Source organism: Fundulus heteroclitus, unplaced genomic scaffold, assembly GCF_011125445.2.
Source record: "Fundulus heteroclitus isolate FHET01 unplaced genomic scaffold, MU-UCD_Fhet_4.1 scaffold_84, whole genome shotgun sequence".
In the NCBI taxonomy this organism is placed as follows: domain Eukaryota; kingdom Metazoa; phylum Chordata; class Actinopteri; order Cyprinodontiformes; family Fundulidae; genus Fundulus; species Fundulus heteroclitus.
In genome coordinates, this window is record NW_023397296.1 from 844173 (window position 1) to 865031 (window position 20859).

The 20859-nt window shown below is 39.8% G+C and overlaps 1 protein-coding gene across 1 annotated transcript in view; it reads left to right on the forward strand.

Moving 5' to 3' along the window:
* The window catches only part of ache (acetylcholinesterase), a 102926-nt gene that overhangs the window by 65906 nt on the left and 16161 nt on the right, over positions 1-20859 (forward strand). The window contains exons 2-5 of the mRNA XM_036134524.1: positions 9035-9563; positions 13786-14009; positions 14110-14370; positions 15519-15741. Coding sequence (XP_035990417.1) covers positions 9137-9563; positions 13786-14009; positions 14110-14370; positions 15519-15741 — 1135 coding nt within the window. The 5' untranslated portion in view covers positions 9035-9136. The remainder of the gene's footprint in view (positions 1-9034; positions 9564-13785; positions 14010-14109; positions 14371-15518; positions 15742-20859) is intronic.

The following is a 20859-nucleotide window of genomic DNA, read 5'->3' on the forward strand; positions in this document are numbered from 1 at the left end:
TATAGAACTGTCTTCCAGTCTGCCCACCGTCCCATAATGTTTGCCATTTACCCTTAACCCCCTATGTTTTTGACCATACTTTTAATTTCTGCTTTGCTGTAGTTCACTTCAACATCTATATTAGAATGTCTAGCTGCTTGCTTAGCACTTTTATCTGCTAACTCATTTCCTATTACTCCTATATGAGCTGGTACCCATACCAGAGTTATATTAATTCCTGACTTTATTAGATTATTTGCAGCTTGCATTGTGTATATCATACACAATGTCTTGCCTTGAATTTGACTGAAATGTTTTAATACTGATTAAAGCTGAGCTGGAATCTGAAGCAATTACTGCCTTCTTTGGCCTATTGACCTCCACCCAAAGCAAAGCTAGCCACACAGCAATCAATTCCGCTGTGTAAACTGCTAAATCATCACTGATTCTTTTTCCAACTTTAATGTTTAATTTTGGAATGACATAAGCAACACCCATTCTTTTATCAGTTCGTTTAGATGCATCTGTATATATAGTTAAATCCTCACTATACCTCTCCATTAAATAACTCTGCACCCTGTATTTGTCCATGTCATTATTTTGTTTTTCTTCTAATAATCCCAAATCAGTGGCCACATCCCTAAAAAACCCATGGTGGAGTATCTGGGAAAGGTACATTGGGACTTATTTTTAGTTCATTAAACCCCATTTCATTTACTTTATCATGAATGACCCAACCAAAACTTCTGACTTGAACATTTCCACGCTCTTGGCATTGCTTCTATACCGACTGACTCATATGAGACAGTCCACTGATAGCAATCAGCAGTTTCTTCTCGTCAGTCTGCGGACTGGCTGAAAGTTGTGGATCGCGTCCAAGAGTTGAAGCGGAGTTGAACGCGAGACGTGGTGTAAACTCCCCCTGCAACCCCGATTTGCATTTGTATAGCTCACAGCATTTTCATTTACATGTTAAAGCCTCCCCTAGAATTAGGAGGAGGGGGGTCATGGGGGGACAACTGCGAAGAAAGGCCCACGTCAATTTCTGACAATTCATGGCAGTTTTCGGTGTTGCCTGCAAATTACCGTGAACAGCTGTTAACCTGAACTTCCACGACAATCTACAGTGCCGCATAGTGATGAAAATCACACTTTTCATGCAGTGATAGATGAGGGTAGGAACGTAGATCGACCAGTAAATCGAGAGCTGAGCCAAAAGGCGAAGCTCTCGATTTACTGGTCTTCACCACATTGGATCGGTACAGAGTCCGCTCCACAGCAGACGCTGCACCAATCCGCCTGTCGATCTCCCGCTCCATCTTCCCCTCATTCGTGAACAAGACCCCAAGATACTTGAACTCCTCCACTAGGGGCAGCACATCCTCCCCAACCCAGAGAAGGCACTCTACCCTTTTCCGGCTCAAGACCATGGTCTCGGATTTCGAGGCACTGATTCTCATCCCAGCCGCTTCGCACTCGGCGGCGAACCGCTCTAGTGAGAGCTGTAGATCACGCCCTCATGAAGCCACGTCATCCGCGAATAGCAGAGACACATCCTAAGGCCACCAAAATGGATCCCCTCAACACCTTGGCTACGCCTAGAAATTCTGTCCATAAAAGTTATGAACAGAATCTGTGACAAAGGGCAACCTTGGTGGAGTCCAACTCTCACCTCAAACGAGTCCGACTTACTGCCGGCAATGCGGAACAGACTCTGACACTGGTCATACAGAGACCTGACAGCCCTTATTAAAGGGCCCGGTACTCCATACTCCCGGAGTACCCCCCACAGGATCCCTCGGGGGACATGGTCGAATGCCTTCTCCAGATCCACAAAACACATGTAGACTGGTTGGGCAAACTCCCATGCCCCCTCCAGGATCCTGCTGAGGGTGTAGAGCTGATCCAGTGTTCCACGGCCAGGACGAAAACCACACTGCTCTTCCTGAATCCGAGATTCGACTATCCAACAGACCCTCCTTTCCAGAACCCCTGAATAGACCTTACCAGGGAGACTTAAGAGTCTGATTCCTCTGTAGTTGGAACACACCCTCCGGTCCCCCTTTTTAAATAGGGGGACCACCACCCCAGTCTGCCAATCCAGGGGAACTGCCCCCGATGTCCACGCAATGCTGCAGAGCCACGTTAACCAACACAGCCCCACACCATCCAGAGCCTTAAGGTACTCAGGGCGAATCTCATCCACCCCTGGGGGCTTGCCACCGAGGAGCTTTTTAACAACCTCTGCAACCTCAGCACCAGAGATGGGAGAACCCGACCCAGAGTCCTCAGGCTCCGCTTCCGCAATGGAACCCCTCCACCACGGTGAGGTGGCAGCCCAGGGAGAGGATGGACTAGGCTGGACTTTTATAAGCTCCATCATATATCAGAGATCTAATCTGTTCCTAACAGAGCATTTCGGTCTCAGATTGCAGGTCTACTGGTGGTTCCTAGAGTATCTAAATGTAGAATGGGAGGCAGATCCTTTAGCTATCAGGCTCCTCTCTTGAGGAACCAACTCCCAGTTTTGGTCCGTGAGGCAGACACCCTGTCTACTTTTAAGACTAGGCTTAAAACATTCCTTTTTGACAAAGCTTATACTTAGAGTGGCTTAGGTTACCCCGAGCTATCTCTGTAGATATGCTGCTATAGACTGGAGGACATTAGAGTTCTCCTACTGTTCTCCGATTTGCATTGTTTGTCGTTATTTAAACTTTTAACTTTTAGTTCTCTGTCATTTTTTTCCTTCATAGCAGGTACACCTGGTCTGGCGTTCTGTTAACTGTGACATCATCCAGGGGAGACAAATCATCCGCTATTACCATATAACATTAAAAGGATTCCTTGACTTGACAAAGTCTACTGTCAATAAAAAGCAAGCCACTAGATGCTGCAAAAAATCTAAACAACAAAAGGAGGAGACTGAAGTGAACCAAACTGATTGGTTAGTGACTGGAGGTTGACAGGTGAGCAGATTTGACTGGCTGGTAACTGGTGATCAGGGAGTGACAGGTGAACAGATTGAGTGGTGAAGTGAGCTGGCAGATTGCTGGAAGGAGACTGTACTGAACTGGTTACAGAGACGTGAGCTGATCAAAATAAAGCAAAGAACAAACATAAACAAAACCCAAATCTTGACAGACATGGCGACGTCATCGGCTTTATCAAACGCTTTGAGATGGTGTGTTGTGAATTGCCATTAAATAAATAAAATTTAATTGAATAATATCTCAGAAACAATAGTAGCACAAATTAATATTTTAACAGCACAAAAAAGTGGTTAAATTCTGAGCAAACTGTGGGGATGGTGATCTCTGGATGACCTAAAATAATCATCTTTTGTATCTTATAAACCAAAGCAGCACAAACCATAATTTTAATGGCACAAACAAAGTACTAACCATTCTGTCTATTTGCCAGATTGTTCCACATGGGTTGGGAGATTAGAACCTTACTCTGAATACAGAGTAAGACAAGGCTCAGCTTACAACTAGGCCCCTTTAAGGAAATAGGATGAAGTCAGGCCTAACATAACACCTTCTTGATAGAGTTGCTGATTAGAAAGAAGTCTATCTGGGGTTAAGAGTGATGGACAAGTGAGACAAATGCAAGTTCCTTATCTGATGGATAACATGAGCACCAGGCATCACACAGACCAAAATTTTCTATTTACTGCTTTAGTGTATACAGTGACTGCAGCTCATTTGGTGATCTGCTGAGCCTGTCTTACTCTGTATTCAGAGTAAGGTTCTAATCTCCATCCACCAAAAGTGATGTGGTGTTTTAAAGTATCATGCAAACGCCACTTCTTTAGCCCTTAAATACGTGTTTGTAACATATTTCATTATGTTTCCAGATTATGATGTGCACAAACCCTACAGAAATCTGTTTTGCTTCCTAAACTTAGTGCTTTGCATTCATTGCCACAAAATCTAATGGCTTATGTTTCAGCTGCACTCTAAACAGCTCCCCTTTTACAGGGACAGCTGCCACAGGATATTTGAGCCCAGCACACACAACAGGTCATAGGGCCCAGACAGTGAGGGAGTCGCAGTAGTCAACACGTTTGAATGGAATATATGGTGGGTGGGGGATGACATTGGAGTGGGTAAAGTTGCTATATTTGTCACTTTTAAAACATATTATATAAATACCTAATGATAAATAACTAATGGTATTTAACAAACGTTGATAAATCAAGTGACAACTCAACTTGGTAAATTAATAAGTTTAACATTTGGTTCAGAATTTGTTACCAGTAGTGATTGTCTTTCTTTTTTTTCTTTTTTTTATTTAAACTTTTATTTGGAAAGGCAAGTTACAATTACTGTGTACAAACCAGCTTCCACCACAATGGAAGTATGAGCAGGAATAACATAAGCCAATCTGTTATTTTTGTATAATAACCGAACATTCATAACAAAAGAGTGAGTGGGGGGTGAGGGTGGGTCTAGTCTTATTTTTCTTATGTTATGGGAAAAGCACAATCAAGAACATAATTTTGCCATCATCCTGAACCAGGGTGCAATACACATCACAACAGTATTTACATGTGGTAGACATATTTAGTCCACAGGGATTACTGATTTTACATAGTTTGTCCATTTAGACCAGATCCTGAAGAATGATTCCTTCGACCTTGAACAGAAAAAGATAACTTCTCTAGAATGTAAATGTCCTGTACAATATTGAGCCAGTCCTCAACTGTAGGTGCTTCAGGCTTTAACCATTTTCTAGTGATTGTCTTTTGGCTTGCTGCCAGACGCATTAGCAGCAGTTTTTTATCTTCAAGAGTCCAGCTATCAAATGAAGTGTTTCCTAAGTATAGGGATTCACATTTACATGGAATTCTTTCATTAAAGATGTTATTTAGGTGGGAACACATTTGCTCCCAAAAAACTTTAATCACAGGACAGCTTCAGAAGATATGATGGTGATTTGCCCTGTTTGTTCCACAGAGTCTCCAGCATGTATCTCCACTCCTCCGATGTTTTTTTCTGAACTGGAGTTACAAAATATCGAACAGTATTTTTCCAACAGAACTGTCTCCAGGTATTGGAGCTTGCTGTTTCCCAATTGTCACGTATATTTTGATTGAAATAGGCCCTTACCAGTAGATATCTAAAAAAAATCGACACTCTCCAACCCCTTTGATCTCTGAACTTATTTGTAAATGTATAGTAAGCGGTTAATCCTTTTTGGGTCCAACTCAAAGGCACACCATCTGAGTATTTTTATCTGGTTACCCAATTTACAAATTTTAATTACCTTTCTCCAAGAGTCCAGCATTGACTGGACTCTTGACATTGTGTATAGCATTGACTCATGTGGTTTTCTCATCCCCTCTTGTAAATCCTTATCCATTAACACTGATATTACAGGTATTCCTTCCACTGTTGTTCCTTCCAAATCTTTCCACCCTGCATCGTAAGATGGAGAGTATAGACAGAATACTGGTCTTAACCGAGCTGCAAGGTAATAAACCTGTAGATTGGGAAGAGCCAGTCCATCTTTCGCTTTCTTTAACTGCAGTGTTCTGTATCTTTTTTCCCTGCCAAATATGTTGCAATATTAATCTTTCCCACTCTATGAAGTGCCTTTCTGAAAGAAAGCACGGGAGAATGTTCATCCTAACCGACTCCACTCTGGAATATAAATTTGAGAAAGGGATCAGGTTCCATCTATGTATGTCAGATTTCAGATTTGAAATTAGGGGCCCATAGTTGACATCAAAAATCCTGGATAAATCCTTGGGCAATGTGACTTCTAAATATTTTATGGATTCTGCATCCCAGTTCCAACTGTACAGGCTCCTAATATTGTTCTGTGGGTTATAGTTTATCACTAAAACTTGAGTCTTGGTGATATTATCTTGTAACCAGAGAGTGAACCATATTCCTCGATCGCCCCCATAAGTACAGGTAGAGTTTGAGCTGGGTTTGTAATGGTTAGCAATAAATCATCCGCGAACAATGACAACTTTTGTTCCCCAGATGCCATGTGAACTCTTGCTATATCTGTCCTCTGTCTTATCCACTAACTTAACGGCTCTATGAATAGGGCAAAGAGGAGCGGCGAAACACAGCATCCCTGCCTCGTGCCCCTTTCCAAAGTAAAGGGATCAGATAGGTCTCCATTAATTTTTATCCTAGCTGAAGGTTTATTGTATAAAGCTGCAATTGCATCTATTATGGTCTGGTGGAACCCAAACCTGGACATAACTTTGAAAAGAAAAGACCATCTGACCGAGTCAAAAGCCTTCTCTGCATCCAGACTCAGTACAAGAGTCTCTATTTTTTATTGAACTACATGATTTAAAATATGCATGGTTTTTCTAATGTTATCCTATGTCTGTCTCTGTCTGATATAGCCTGTTTGGTCTTTATGGATTATCACTGGCAAGATGTTTTCCAATCTGTGCAATTATGGCGGTAAATAATTTATAATCAATATTTAGTACACTTATTGGACGGTAGTTTCCGCATTCCAATTTATCCTTTCCCTCCTTAGGGATTAGCAAAATAATAGCATCTCTCCATGAGGGAGGGAATATTTTCTTCTCCAGTACATTGTTGAAAACTCTTAGTAGTACAGGGACCAACTGATCTTGCATTTCTTTGTACCACTCTGGAGCAAACCCGTCCGTTCGTGGAGATTTCCCTCCTTTCAAATTTCTAATCACTGATATAAGTTCTGCTTCTGTTATCTCTGATATTAATTGTTCGTTTTGATCGGCTGTAATATTGGGCAGAGAAAGTTGGGAAAGGAATGCATCTATTTTTTTGTTCGTTATTCAATTTGGGTTGGGAATATAGGGTTTGGAAAAAATCTCCAAAGCATTTATGAATCTTTTCTAGGGTTGTTTCAACCCTATTTGTATGTATATTCTTTATTTTGTGAATAGTTCTATCCGCTTGTTGTTTACGTAATTTAAATGCTAGGAGCTTCAGAGATTTTCCCCCTGATTCATAGTATTTCTGTTTAGTAAAGATAATTTTTTTTGTATTTCTTGCATGTTTTTTCACTGTCTCAGTGTTAGTTCTTGTTGCCCTCTTGAATGTTTTGGAATGTTCTTTCTGAAGTATGTTTAGTTTGTGTATTCTAAATAATACACAATGTGAACAAATATTAATCTTAACCTTGAAATTATCAACTCTGTAGCAGGACAATACTCCCCTGAGACAGTCAGATGGGAGTGAGGCCTTCCACTCCGTTTTATCCATTTTAGGCACAGCTCCAATTGTGTTTTTGGCTTTGGAATGGCGAAAACATAATTCCTCCAGACAGACTCTTGGGATACCTACTGTCTGATTTACATAATCTATAGGGGAATGTTTTGGGGCATGTCAGACATAGTTTACATAGCTTGAGATGCTGATCGCTTGTGATTGGACAATTTGGGGGCGGGGTTTTGTGAAAGGATCAATTCCATGGCTCACCATTTTTGTGAATTGTACCACATTTACATAGATGTCTAGTCTATCTGAATATACTGCATTCACATGAGTCAGGATGATGACACAAAATATGTAATCATAAGATAACGGCACTAAGAGTTTGAAATATATGCTTTTCTAGAAAATGCACTTTTCTAAAATGAGGATCAAAGTAAGAATTGGGTTTAAAATGGTTTCAAAGGAATGTTCTTGTCCCTGTTGGCTGAAAGTGCACTAATAAATTGACAAGATGCCTTGGGACAGTCGTCTTCCACCTGTCCAACTGCCGTTTATGTTTAGCAACGTATGGTTGTCAGAGTAACAAGTCCAACTCAGAGGTGATGTAAGGGATAGGAAGCAGCTGTTTATGTGATATGCATGTTCAGAGTGCACTGCAAAATCGTATCTAAATATAAGCTAAATGTTCTTAAACATAGTGTTTTTGTTCTTGATTTGAGCAGATAAATAAGATCATCTGCCAATGGAATGAGTATTTTGACCCCTAAATTAAGATAATTAGACATCCTGCATTTGAAATAAGATGATGGAGATAAATTGTTCCTATTTTAAGTGCAAAAATCTTATTCTATTGGCAGATCACCTTATTTACCTGCTCAAATCAAGAACAGATACACTAATTTTCAGAAAATTTTACTTATTTTTAGTTCTGTTTTTGTAGTGTGGTAGGGGAAGAAGGACATCTCCTGCCAACCTTCCCTTTCCTAACTAGTTTTAGGACAGAGATGATGGCAAATATGAAGGCAAAGCAGAGGATAGTGAGGAGAGCTGAAAAAGTCAATAGGGTGTTGGTCTTCTCTATCCAAGATCTGTATCGGAGACCAAAATGAAATGTTACAATCTGGCAAAAAGTACCATAACATCAAAAGGAGACAGGTACACAGCATTCTGCTATGAAATGTTAAAATACTGAACTGTTAAGATTATGTACTTTGATTTAGAATCATTTTTATCTATTCATTTATTTCTTTTTTGTTTTATCTACATACTGATTGATTTTTACAATTATTAATGAGTTTTTCATACAAATATAGTCTCAATCAGTTGTATGTTATATTGTATTCAGTTAAATGAAAGAAAATAGATTTGATTTGGTAAATATATTTTTAAGTTTGTGGTTGACATCTGTACACTTTTACAGCTGTTACTGGCCATATCCATATCAAACTAAGAATAATTTGATCCAGAAATTATTGCATTTTAGTTTAAAGGTATAAAAGTGCCTTGACATTTCCGTGTCAACTTAAAAAGGTCAACCACATTGACAGGGAGGACTAACAACAATCTCATTGTTCTGCATCTGATTTATGTCTTGGTTGATAAAGTGGATGTAGTCTTTTGAATGACCAGGCAAGTTACGCAGGATAAAATAATATCCAAATGAAATAATCTTGTTTAGGAGCAAAACATTTTTTTAAAGACAACTAGACTCTTTATCTGCTTTGCCATCAAAACATAGCTGCTGATACATTGTTTTCTTTGGGTTCTTCTTCTTTTGCAACTGTGATTTAATCTCACCTGTGTTATCTACACTATCATTATTGTAATCACATTATATTCTCTCTCTCTCCCCCCCCCCTCTCTCTCTCTTTCTCTTTCAGATTTGAGGATTTGAGGTAGAAGAGAGCAAAGCCTGCTCTATCTGCCAAGGACAGAAAATCACAACTGCAGTTCCTGGCACACAAGCAATTTTGGCCTTGATCATGCAGTTCTCTACCAATGTCTTCTTATTATCAACCTTCCTGATCTCTCTCATCCCTAACGGCTTCTCCCAAAATGATGAAGACCTTGTTAATACACGTGAGGGTCTAGTTCAAGGTGTGCGCTTTCCTGTGCCAGATGGGAGCTATGTCACTGCTTTCCTTGGCATTCCTTTTGCTGAGCCACCAGTGGGTAAGCGTCGCTTTCGTCCTCCTGAGCCAAAGCGAAGATGGACTGGGATTTTGGAGGCTAAGGCCTACCCCAACGCCTGTTACCAGTATGTAGACACATCGTTCCCAGGTTTCCAAGGCAGTGAGATGTGGAATCCTAACAGAGAGATGAGTGAAGACTGCCTGTACCTTAACATCTGGGTACCTGCCTCACCAAGACCTCACAATCTCTCAGTTATGGTGTGGATCTATGGTGGAGGTTTGTGGTCACAAATTTTTGCCAAATTGTAATTAAAATCACCTTCAATATACATTTTCCTTTAAGATATTCGCATACACTGATTAAGGACAAAAATGTGATGCTAATTTTGCAGTTTTAATTATTAATTTGAATTTCAATTAATGGTTTATTTAAAAAATTGAAATTTTTTTATTTAAGAATATTAGGCCACCCCATGATTTTATTTATTTAGTTTTGGTAAGAAATGCTAATTTGATGTCCATCTTTGTTTTTATATCTCTGGGGGAAAAATTTATGTACATTGCACTTAAAAACGTACCATTTCACGTATAAAAACAAAAGCCCAAAATCCCTTTCCCAGCTAAGGAAAATTAGGACATCCTTGCCAATTAATAGCATGTGGTACCTTCTTTTGCTGAAATAACTTCCCATTTACCAGTCTCTGACATAGATTTAAAAAAAATTGCCCCACTCCTCCCTTTCAGCTGTGAGATATTGCAAGGTTTCTTTCATGTACAGCTTGCTTCATGTCACCCCAGAGCATCTGTAAAGGATAAAGATCTGGGCTTTGACAATATTTCTTTATTTTCATCTAGTCTTTCACTGAGCTATAGCTTTGTTTTATGTCATATTCATGTTCCAGGGTCTAGTTGTGCTGCAATTTTAAGTGCTTTACAAATGGTCTTATTCAGACACTTCAGACACCCTGTGATACCCCCATATTATGAAAATTCCAACTGTATGCTTCTTTTGGTCCATGTCTGGGCTCTGGAGTTTGCATGTTACTCTCACGAACGCATAGCATGCATAGATTAATGTACTACAACTTCCTCCTACAGTCCAAAACCATGCATGTTAGGGTGATTAGTCACTTTAAAGTGTAACACACCCCAAAATAAACTTATTTTGCAGGTAAACTGTAAAAACTGGGCCTAAGGGTGCTACTTTAATCTTATTGTGCATGGTTGCACTAAGACAGTTGTCTTAAAAGTATCTTAGTGCTGCACTATTGCAGTCAAATTTGCTATTGATTCAAACGATACATGCTTTCATCACCATAACCCTGCATTCAGGTATAAAAACGTCTGTTAGACACACATCCTGCTGCCCCTTAGTTAGTCAGACCCAGGAGTTTGATTTGTGAGCATTGCAATCAATAGTTTCTAGTGATTGTTACCACTTTGGATGTCAGCCCGTTTTAGCAGTGATGCTGCTAACATAATTTTACCACACAAAAACTGCACCCATTCTGTCCTCTGCTGCTTTGGCAGCATCAGCTTCAGGCATTGCTAAATAAAGTGTTGAGCCATAGGCTGAAACTGTTAAGGCTCAGCCTCACTGGGCTCCCTCAACCTCCGGTGACGAGGATGGTTAAAAAGCCTCCACCTCAATAGACAGATCTGTGGCAAAACCACCAGATGATGCCATTGCCACTTCGTTTCAGCATGTCACTTTCCCACGTCTGGACCACAGCCCCCAAGGCCCGCTGACTGAAGAGTATGCAGAAGCAACTCATAGTCAAGTAAAGACAGCAAGGAGGTGTACTGGAGAGCGTCCTCCAGTATACCAGGGGTATCATAGGGTGTACAATATCGGAGATATGTGGTTTGGCTTGAAGACATTCGCTGGCTTCAGGCAAAAGGAGGATTAGACACATGGAAGTCTGTTCAGAGCCTAGTGGTAATCATTGGTTTTGCTGCCGATGTTGATTCTCGCCTTATGTAGGCACAGTGTGGAGGATTGTCAGGTTCAAACACCTAAAACATTCATTAAACAACACAAAGAAGAGAGACAATAAGGTTAGATCTTATTCTTGCAAGGAGAACAGCAGAGATATGAATTCCTTTACATCTCCTCTCTGTTCTGGAATCAACTCTGCCGTTTGCTTACTTTTATTATCTTAAAGAGGGAGGGTCCTAGTTACATTTGCAGAGCTTAAGGAAGGGGGAAACATACTTTAGTGTGACCTTTGACATCATAAACTAGCAGTTTCAGGTATACAGAACAACCTTGACAATTGACAATTCAGTGACCAGGAAAGGGAGGATACACAGATGGCTGGGTGCAATTCATCACAGATAAGATAGAGCTTTACAAAAACAATCAACATTTATGGTGAGACTGTTTCTTGCACCAGGCCTTACTCTCTAACATAGGAGAGAAAGATATCAGTTAAATGAAAAAACACCTTGATGTCTGAATAAACTCAAACCTTAAAACCTTTTTTAATAGTAATGAATAAATACATGATAAATGCTGTAAACATAGTAAATAAAATAAAACACATAGAGAATAATAAAAATAACTAACAAGGCTGGATCAAGGTCACTATGAATCTGAGGGAACACATCCATTAATTTTTTTTCTTGTTTTGTTTTTCTTTTGGTGGGATGGGCATTTTGAGTGAAAATTAAAGGAAGTTATGTGTTCTATATTTGAAAAAACTATTTCGTCCCAAACTAGCCTCAAACTAATTTTTTTGAGATCCAACAATACGAGACCGAGGCATCACATTTTGAGACAGAGACAGTAGATCCTTCCTACCTGTAGCCATCACCATCTACAACCAGTGGGATCAATTAAGTATTTTTTAATTGAATTGATTCAACCCCCACCTTACCGCACATCAGCAGACTTAGCCACGTCTCTTAGTACCGCTCACTTTGGTGGCATTTTTCAAAATGTGTCTGGGGCGAGTTGAGTTACACTTTACACTGAGTGCATGGTTGTTTGTCCTATGTTTCTCTATGTTGCTCGGTAATGAACTGGTAGACTGTTTATGATTTACCCTGCCTCTTGCCCAATAACTACTAAAGATAGACTCCAGCCCACCATGACCCTGCACAGATTAGTGGAAATAGTTAATGGATAGATGGATAAATGGACCAACTCCCTCAGCAATGATATCCAAATAATTCAATTTTACACTCATCATTTTTTAAAGAATCCAGGACTCATGGCTTTAGTCTACATTCTCTCTTGTAAACTTCCCTACGGACAATTGATTGTACTTCCAGTTATAAAACACAGAGAGACATAAAAACAACTAAATATGCACCAAAAAACACAGTATATTTTTTTAAAATGTAATCACTGTAGGGATAAATAAGAGGTTGGAAACACCTTGGACAGGTTGCAAGTCAATCACAGTGCGACATTGTGACTCATAGAACAGAGAACCGTCCACGCCCATGGTCATACATGGGCAATTTTATGAGATTAGTTAACCAAACGGTCATGTTTTGAGACTGTGAGAGAATCCATGAGGACTTATAAACTCCATGCAAAAAGAGTCCAGGTACATATAGATTTGAATTCACCTTGTTGTTGCAAGACAATATCTTTGGATCTCACCATAGTCTTCTCTCTCACTTGAACAAAGAAGGGCATGCCAAAATACATTTTTGGGGTTTAAAAGGGGCATATCTTCAAAATGCTGAGATGGTAATAGTCATTTGCACCAGATTTGATATCCCTGTGTGATTTGGCATCTTAAACTGGAATAAGTGGGGGATGGAGGACAGAATCATCACTATTAATCTGTCTATATGAAAGGACAGAGCTGACTGTACTTATTTAGGAAGCTTTGGTCCTTTAGTGTTTGCAGACAATGTTGCAGATCCTTTCTAAGTTGGTTGTGGAGAGTGTGGTCTGTTCTGCCCTGCTGAGGTAGCAGCATTAAGAAAAAGCTGATAAAGAAGTTTGGCTCTCTTCTGGGAACTGCTCTGGAACCTCTGAAAATTATAGTTATAAGATGATGCTCCATAAAATTAAGAACATTATTACAGACATACTTGCGGATCCTCTTCATGAGATTGACATACAACAAGAGTGTTTTCAGTGAGATGTCTCTACAGATCTGCTTTAACACAAACAGCTGTGGGCAGGAAGGATTTCATGTAGGTATTGTAATCTACAACTCTGAAGCAAGATGTATGACATACAACACTGTATTTCCCTTGAGCATTAATTGTTTTTAAACTTTGATGACAATAATGTTCCCAATGAGTGTTATATTAATTTAATCACTGGAACTGTTATGTTATCAGTTTGTATGCACAACCTTCTTGAATTCTGTGCTTGATATTGTTTAGCGTAGTTTATTTTTTCAATTAAGAACATTGCATTTTGACATGGATTGCTGTCCTAAGATGTACAAAATAACATCAGGATCTTGCAACTTTTTAAGTATCTAACCAAAAAAAAGTAATTCTAACTTGCAATGATGATGAATTTCCAGGGTTCTACAGTGGCTCTTCTTCACTGGATGTGTATGATGGCCGTTACCTTGCTCACACTGAGACAATCATTGTGGTCTCCATGAATTACCGTATTGGTGCCTTTGGTTTCCTTGCTCTTCATGGCTTTTCTGAGGCTCCTGGAAATATGGGTCTGCTGGACCAGAGGTTGGCACTACAGTGGGTGCAAGAAAACATTCATTTCTTTGGTGGAAATCCCAAACAGGTGTGTATTTTTTTCCAGTGTTATTGTTTTCCTCTAAATGGGTACTAATATGTGTCAAATAATTATCCCGATGTCTTTGTTGTCTTTTTGTCTAAAACAGGTGACTATCTTTGGTGAGAGTGCTGGTGGTGCTTCAGTTGGATTCCACCTATTGTCTCCAGACAGCAGACCTTTTTTCACTAGGGCCATTCTTCAGAGTGGGGTCCCTAACTGTCCTTGGGCCTCTGTCAGCCCTGCTGAGGCCAGAAGACGTGCCACACTTCTGGCAAAGCTTGTTGGCTGCAATGGAGGGAATGACACAGAGCTAGTGGACTGTCTGCGTAATAAAACTCCACAGGAACTTATCGACCAAGAATGGCTGGTAATGCAGACCTGGTCTGAGTTTACATTTTTCACTTTATTGTTATAAAGCTTTTCTGAAGTTTAATTTAATAAGAACTCTAATGAGTCCTGCCTTTTGACTTACATTATTTAAGTAATCTAAAACTGTCAGAAAATTAATTTGAAAATATTATAAAATGTCAGAATTGTCTTTGATTCAGAAATGAATGTAGCCCCTCAGTGCACAAGAGATGATAATCATATAAAATTGAGTTAGGTCTCATGAATACTGCAAATATAAATGTCATCAATGTTATGTCTTTCAAGAAAATTTTGAAAACCAAAAATATATTTTCAAGCACTTATATATGACCTGCTGTACACATATGAATGTGATAACAAGGGCACAAACACGAAGTAATAACCTTCATGGAGAATATCTTAGTTTTAAAAAAATTCTATAAGATCTGCAACTAAATGAGCTGAGAAAGCAGACTCCACATAAGTTGTCCACCTACTTAATTTTAGCCACAGATTATTTGATCAAGGGGTTTTCCGTTTCAGTTTAAATCATGACTAGATAATGTCTGACATGGGATTCTCTATTTATTTTTTTAAACTAAAATGAACAATGGTTCATGGCTATTTCCACCCTAACCACTGTACATGTTCCCTATTACACAACCAGATTAAACCTAAGGTGTGTGCTTGTGCATGTACATAAATAAGTTGTCAATTTTGGACCTTTACTCATTTTGTAAAAAGGTACACAGGATCAACATAAACAATAGCTTGCAATTATCCTCATAGGCCCTAGAAAGATAATCTTTTCTGCTATAAGGGTAAGGGTTAAAGCCAAAACCAGTTTACTCAGAGCTGTGCAATTTTTAAATGTAATGATGGTAAACAGTGGCTCCTCCTAATGTTTATTTATGGTTATTTCTCTTTTTCTGCCATTTCAATAGTTTCTAAAGAGCAATTTATTGATATTTCTTCACAAAAACCATCTAGATCTTGCAAAGTATTTTACAATAGCTGGCTGAGATTTCATTCTAAAACTCAAATGAATTTAATAGGTTGCTCAGATTTCATGTATTTTTTTCATTTTGGTATTTGCATGTAGTTTTTTTTACCTTCCAAACAATTCATTTATCCATGTGGGTTATTTTTTTCTGTTGTTCTGAGCAGGTACTACCATGGTCAGCTCTCTTCCGGTTTTCATTTGTACCAGTTGTGGATGGTGACTTTCTGCCTGACACTCCAGAAGCAATGCTTAACTCAGGAAATTTTAAAGACACTCAAATTCTTCTTGGAGTCAATCAAGACGAGGGCTCATACTTTCTGCTATACGGAGCACCGGGATTCAGCAAGGACAACGAAAGTCTAATTTCCAAAGAGGACTTCCTGGAAGGTAAGGTTTATTCAGCTAAAACGATACAAGATAGGATAAGAATTCCTTCATTGTCCCGCAATGGGGAAATTCAAGTGTGACAGTGTCAAAGACATGGACAGTTAACACATTATTAGCAATGAGAAAACAGAGAAGAAGGAAAATAGAGCAAACCGGTCTAATCTAAAGAAAAACCGAGAGAAGAAGTGAAGACCAAATACCAGAGAAACTATTGAACAAAGAAAAAACTTTGAATAGGAAATTCTTTTTAACAAAAAGGTCCAAGTAAAATTGACCAAATTCAAAAGACAATGCAAAGACGATCTGGAAAGCCAAATATAAAAAAGAATGCTATTGTATTCTTAAAGCACTTGCATTGTCTCACGTAAAAACACAGAAATCAAAGGAATTGTTTCTGAACTATCAGTCCTAACTGCTAATGTAATTAATTAGAAAAAAAGTCAAATTCAGAACAAGACTGCAGCCATAACTACATTTAAAAACACATTTTTTTGCATGTTTATTCTTTGCTTAAAAAGAGACAAACCATTAAAAACATTTCTCGACTTTTCTGAAGAGCTTCTGGGGAATTTGACTTCAAACACTTTTTTGTCCAATTGTAGCCCTGTCAGCATATTGACAAAGAAGAAAAAGAAATCAGTTACAAAAAATATATACAGGAAAATTTATATCTAAAAAATGTGTTCAGAAAATGGGAATAAAAATGGTTTCTTCTTTGTTCCACTTTGTTCATTGCCATCTTCAGAATCAGAAACAATATTTGCATCGTAAACATGATTTGTATCGCACAATATTGCAGACTGGTATGTTTTGAGTTGAAAATAAGTCTAAAATCTTACATGCTCTTCCGCTCCTCAGGGGGATGGTGTGAAAAAAATCTCCCAAATACAATCTGGTCTTATTTCTTCAGAGCCCTTCCTCTTCTCACTGAGCACATTGATGTTACGTAAAACCGTCACAGTGATTGGCACGTGGGACGACCAATAGATAATGTGATCCCCCAGAAACTTGAAGCCGAAGAAGATTCTCCACTATACCTTTAAGTCTGTCAGAGAGTGTTGTTTTTCACCAGTGCAGCCAACAGTTTTGTCTTCTTGTGTCTGTGTGTTATCAGAATCAGAAATACTTTTTTAGCCCTAGAGGGAAATTACTGTTTCAGTACAACCGCCATAACATAACATACATCACAAACATTTCAGGGAGAGACGATTTACTGAGGCCATGCTGCCAAGGACACTGCCTTACACGGTGCCCACAGGGCGCTGCCATTACTCTGTGGAAAGATATGGGCCTCAATAGGAAAGGAGAGGGGAAAACACATATTTCACACTTTATCCTAATAACAGGATACCGTTTGAGATATCAAAAACCTCTGGCACGAGAAGCACAAATGTGACAAGACACATAAGCAGAAAGGTTAACTTTGGAGACTAGTCGCATGAAGTTCATATGTTGTTGTGGGCATCACTTATGTGTGTGTGTGTTTGGGTGAAAGTTGTTATATTTCCATGAACGCTCTCCAGAGGCCATTCTCCTTGATGTTATCAACCGGCCAGCAGTTCAGAAAGCATCCGCAGATGTCAACGGGGGAGGAGGGAGTGGGGGAGAGTTCTGAGCTCTCTCGACATAACAACCAGGGAGAGATTATTGATAAGTCATTGCTGGCTCCAAATGGCGAAAACCAATATTCCAAATTAGTTGGGCTTTTCCGCGTTTCACTTCCAGGTTTTATCCCATCTCCCCTTGAGTTCAACCACCGAAGCCAGTCTGTCTTCCAGCACATCCAGCTTTTCGGCTCTGCTCCTCCAACTTCCGAATCTGTTCGTTCATCGCCTTAGTGATAGCGTCATATGCAGCCGGTAGCCTGATCAATGCCAAATGGCTACCGACATCTGCTGTATTTGCCGATACATCAAAAATCCACCAAATCCAATAAGTAAGAATCCAAGTATCATGAATCCAAACATGTATACGTCTCCACATCCAGGACTGACAAAGTTGAAAGACGCACCTTTTTCCATCCAATAATACAGGGTGTATCCCACGAAAGGAGTCAAATGGGGACAGGACAGGTCCTCCTTACGCTGCCTACCCGTCGAAAAAATTTTATCAACAGCATTGAGAGACCAGCCTACCAGATCCATGGTTTTCAGAATTCCAGTGATATGAAGAAAGTGCTCAGACAAGACATAGCAGCAGAAGCAGGAGAGGGGGGAGGGTGGGTGAAGAGCCAGAGAGGAGAGAAAAACGTGACTGACCTCAAAGAGAGACAGAACCTACAAATGTTCTGTGTATTTATATGCATTCTGAGTTCTGAGCGGGTGTCTACCTCATCAAAATTTCACACACACACACACACACACACACACACACACACACACACACACACACACAGTGGCTTGCAAAAGTATTCATATCCCCTTTAACTTTTCCATGTAATGTCACATTACAACTACAAACATAAATATATAAATATATTTTTTAGAATTGTGTAAAAGTGTATAATCTAATCTCAGTACCAATACGGCTGTGATGGGCTCAAAGGTTGGTTAAGAGAATATTGGGGAGCTAACAGCATAATGGAGTTCAAAGAAAATACCAGGGGGGTCAGGGATAAAGTCGTGGAGAAGTTTAAAGCAGGCTTAGGCTATAAAAAGATTCCCCAAGCTTTGAACTTGTGACAGAGCACCATTCAACCCATCATCTGGAAATGGAAAGCATGTGGCACAACTGTAAACTTACCAAGACAAGGCCGTCCGCCTAAACTTAGAGGCTGAACAAGATGAGCACTGATGGTGACTCTGGATGTACTGCAGAGCTCCACAGCACAGTTAGGGAAATCTGTCCACATGACAACTATTAGTCATGCCATGCAAAAATGTGGTCTTTATGGTAAAATGAAAGTCGTTGTTAAAATAAAACCATAAGAAATTGTGTGTGCAGTTTTGTCAGAAGCCATGTTGGGGACACAGCAAAGAAGTGGAAGAAGGTGCTTTGGTTATACAAATTAAATTTAAAATGCTATGTGTGGCAGAGAGCTAACGCTGCACATTACTCTTAATACCCCACCCCCACTGTCAAATATGGTGGTTCCTCAAAATGTTGACTCAGGGGGGCTGAATACCTTTGCACTTTTGAGTTTTTTATTTGTAATTTTTTTTAAATCATATATAATTTTCTTTCTACTTCACAATAGCATACCACATTCGGTTGGTCTTTCACATAAGATTCCATGTGACAATATGTAGAGATGTTCTAGGGGTATGAATGTTTTTGCAAGCCACTGTAATTACTGGATGGAGAAGATATTTCATACACAGCCAGGCCAGAATAATTATAGTAAGAAAACAAAACTTGACAAGAAAATTGGTGTTTCCAGGGCAGGGGTGCCAAAATTCAGAAAATCAAAATAGTTTTCATTGTGTGGCAGAAAAGTAAAACACTTATACATTGTAATGCCATTTTCTTCCTCTCATTTTATTAGTCTATATGACAGTGCTGTCAACATTTGTGATTAATCCAAGTGATTAATCAGAAAATAAAATAAAAATCCTGATTGATGCCTTCCTAATATGTACGTTGCCCGATTCTATAGTAAGGGTAACAATGTTAAATCCAGTTATCTTGAACATTTTTGTCAGATACGACCAGGGATGAACAAAGGTCTGCTCTTCTTGGTTACCAGCCTCCTTAAGCTTGCTACATACTACATGAGAACAAAAAGTTTTTTCTCGTAGTCGGGATGGGAAGAGCACAAAAAAAGGTTTGGCTCTGTTTTTTCCTACTGCACAAGATGCTCAGCCTCAGAAGTCAGCCCCACGTTACTGAAGATTGGGCAGGCAAGCGGGGCAGGGGGTCTGAGAGGCGATAATGCGGAGAGCAGCCAGACAAATAAATGCCCACGGTGTCTCTCGCGCACCGGGCATGTGCGATGCTACAGGGGCGGGACTGCCTCTCTACAATAATTTATAGAGTAAATACTGCAAGTGAGTAGAATTGGCATATTCAACCACTTAAACCACCAGAGTTGAACTGCAGGACTGCGCAACTCCAGTTTCGACAGACATGTGAGACATTTTCGCTTCTCTAGCCTAAACACACCCATCTAAATCCTGTCCAATCACAGTACAGTAGTTGGACAGCCCTTCAAAGTAAGGTTATGCCCAGATGTTGTGGGGTGAAACAAGCAGGGAGACCCTCAAAGACGGGGCTGACAGGACAAAATGATGTAATTTGCTGTGGGAGTGAGATTTAAGCTCCATTTACACTACCCTTATTAAACCGATCCATGCCGAGCTCTGTCTGAGCTTGGATCAGTTAACCAGCTTGGTTCTGACGACCGTTTACACATCACTCTATCTCGGTTCCTTGGTTTCCTAGTGACGATCTGCGGTACTACTGCTCTCTAGGATTGAAGGAGGGAATCAAGCAAATAAAAATGGCAGCGCCCTTAACATTCAGGAAGTTATGTTTGGTTATATTTCGTTGTTTGTAGAGAGTCAGGCGAAGACGGCAACTTTTGGTGAATTTACTTGGTAGAGTCGGCTTTTGGGAAGTGGATAAGACAAACGAACGTCTAAGGATTTAGAGACGCAGGAAACAACGACAGACGCTGAGGTTCATCACACTGCTGAGCAGAATCATCACTGGAAATCGTGTGTCACGATAGGGAAGCTAGTATTTTTATGAATGTCTGAAGTGTCAGCTGGCTGTAAGGAGGTGACGTGGTCTGCTCATGCGCTCTTTGTTATTAGAGAATCGGGCTACTGAAAAACCTAGCCGAGCCCACACATGGAACTGGTCTGCATTTAGCGCAGTCCGGTTGTTTCTGGCTCGGTTCAGTTCAGTTCTCGATAGTTATCTCGGTTATCGAGCTCGGACTGGTCTCGGCACAGTTAAAAAGGGTAAAATTGTCTCTGTACTCTTGGACCAAGCACCAGTAAAGTGGCCTTTACTGGTGCTTGATTGGCACATTATGCTCACATTCTGTACTGTATGCTCTGCTACAGACATCATCCTGCTAAGTAATATACAGCTGCTATGTTCTTAACTTTTTTCTTTTTACATTTGTTTTTTTTTGGGAGGGGAGAATTGGGATCTGTCTACAAGATCCCAAGG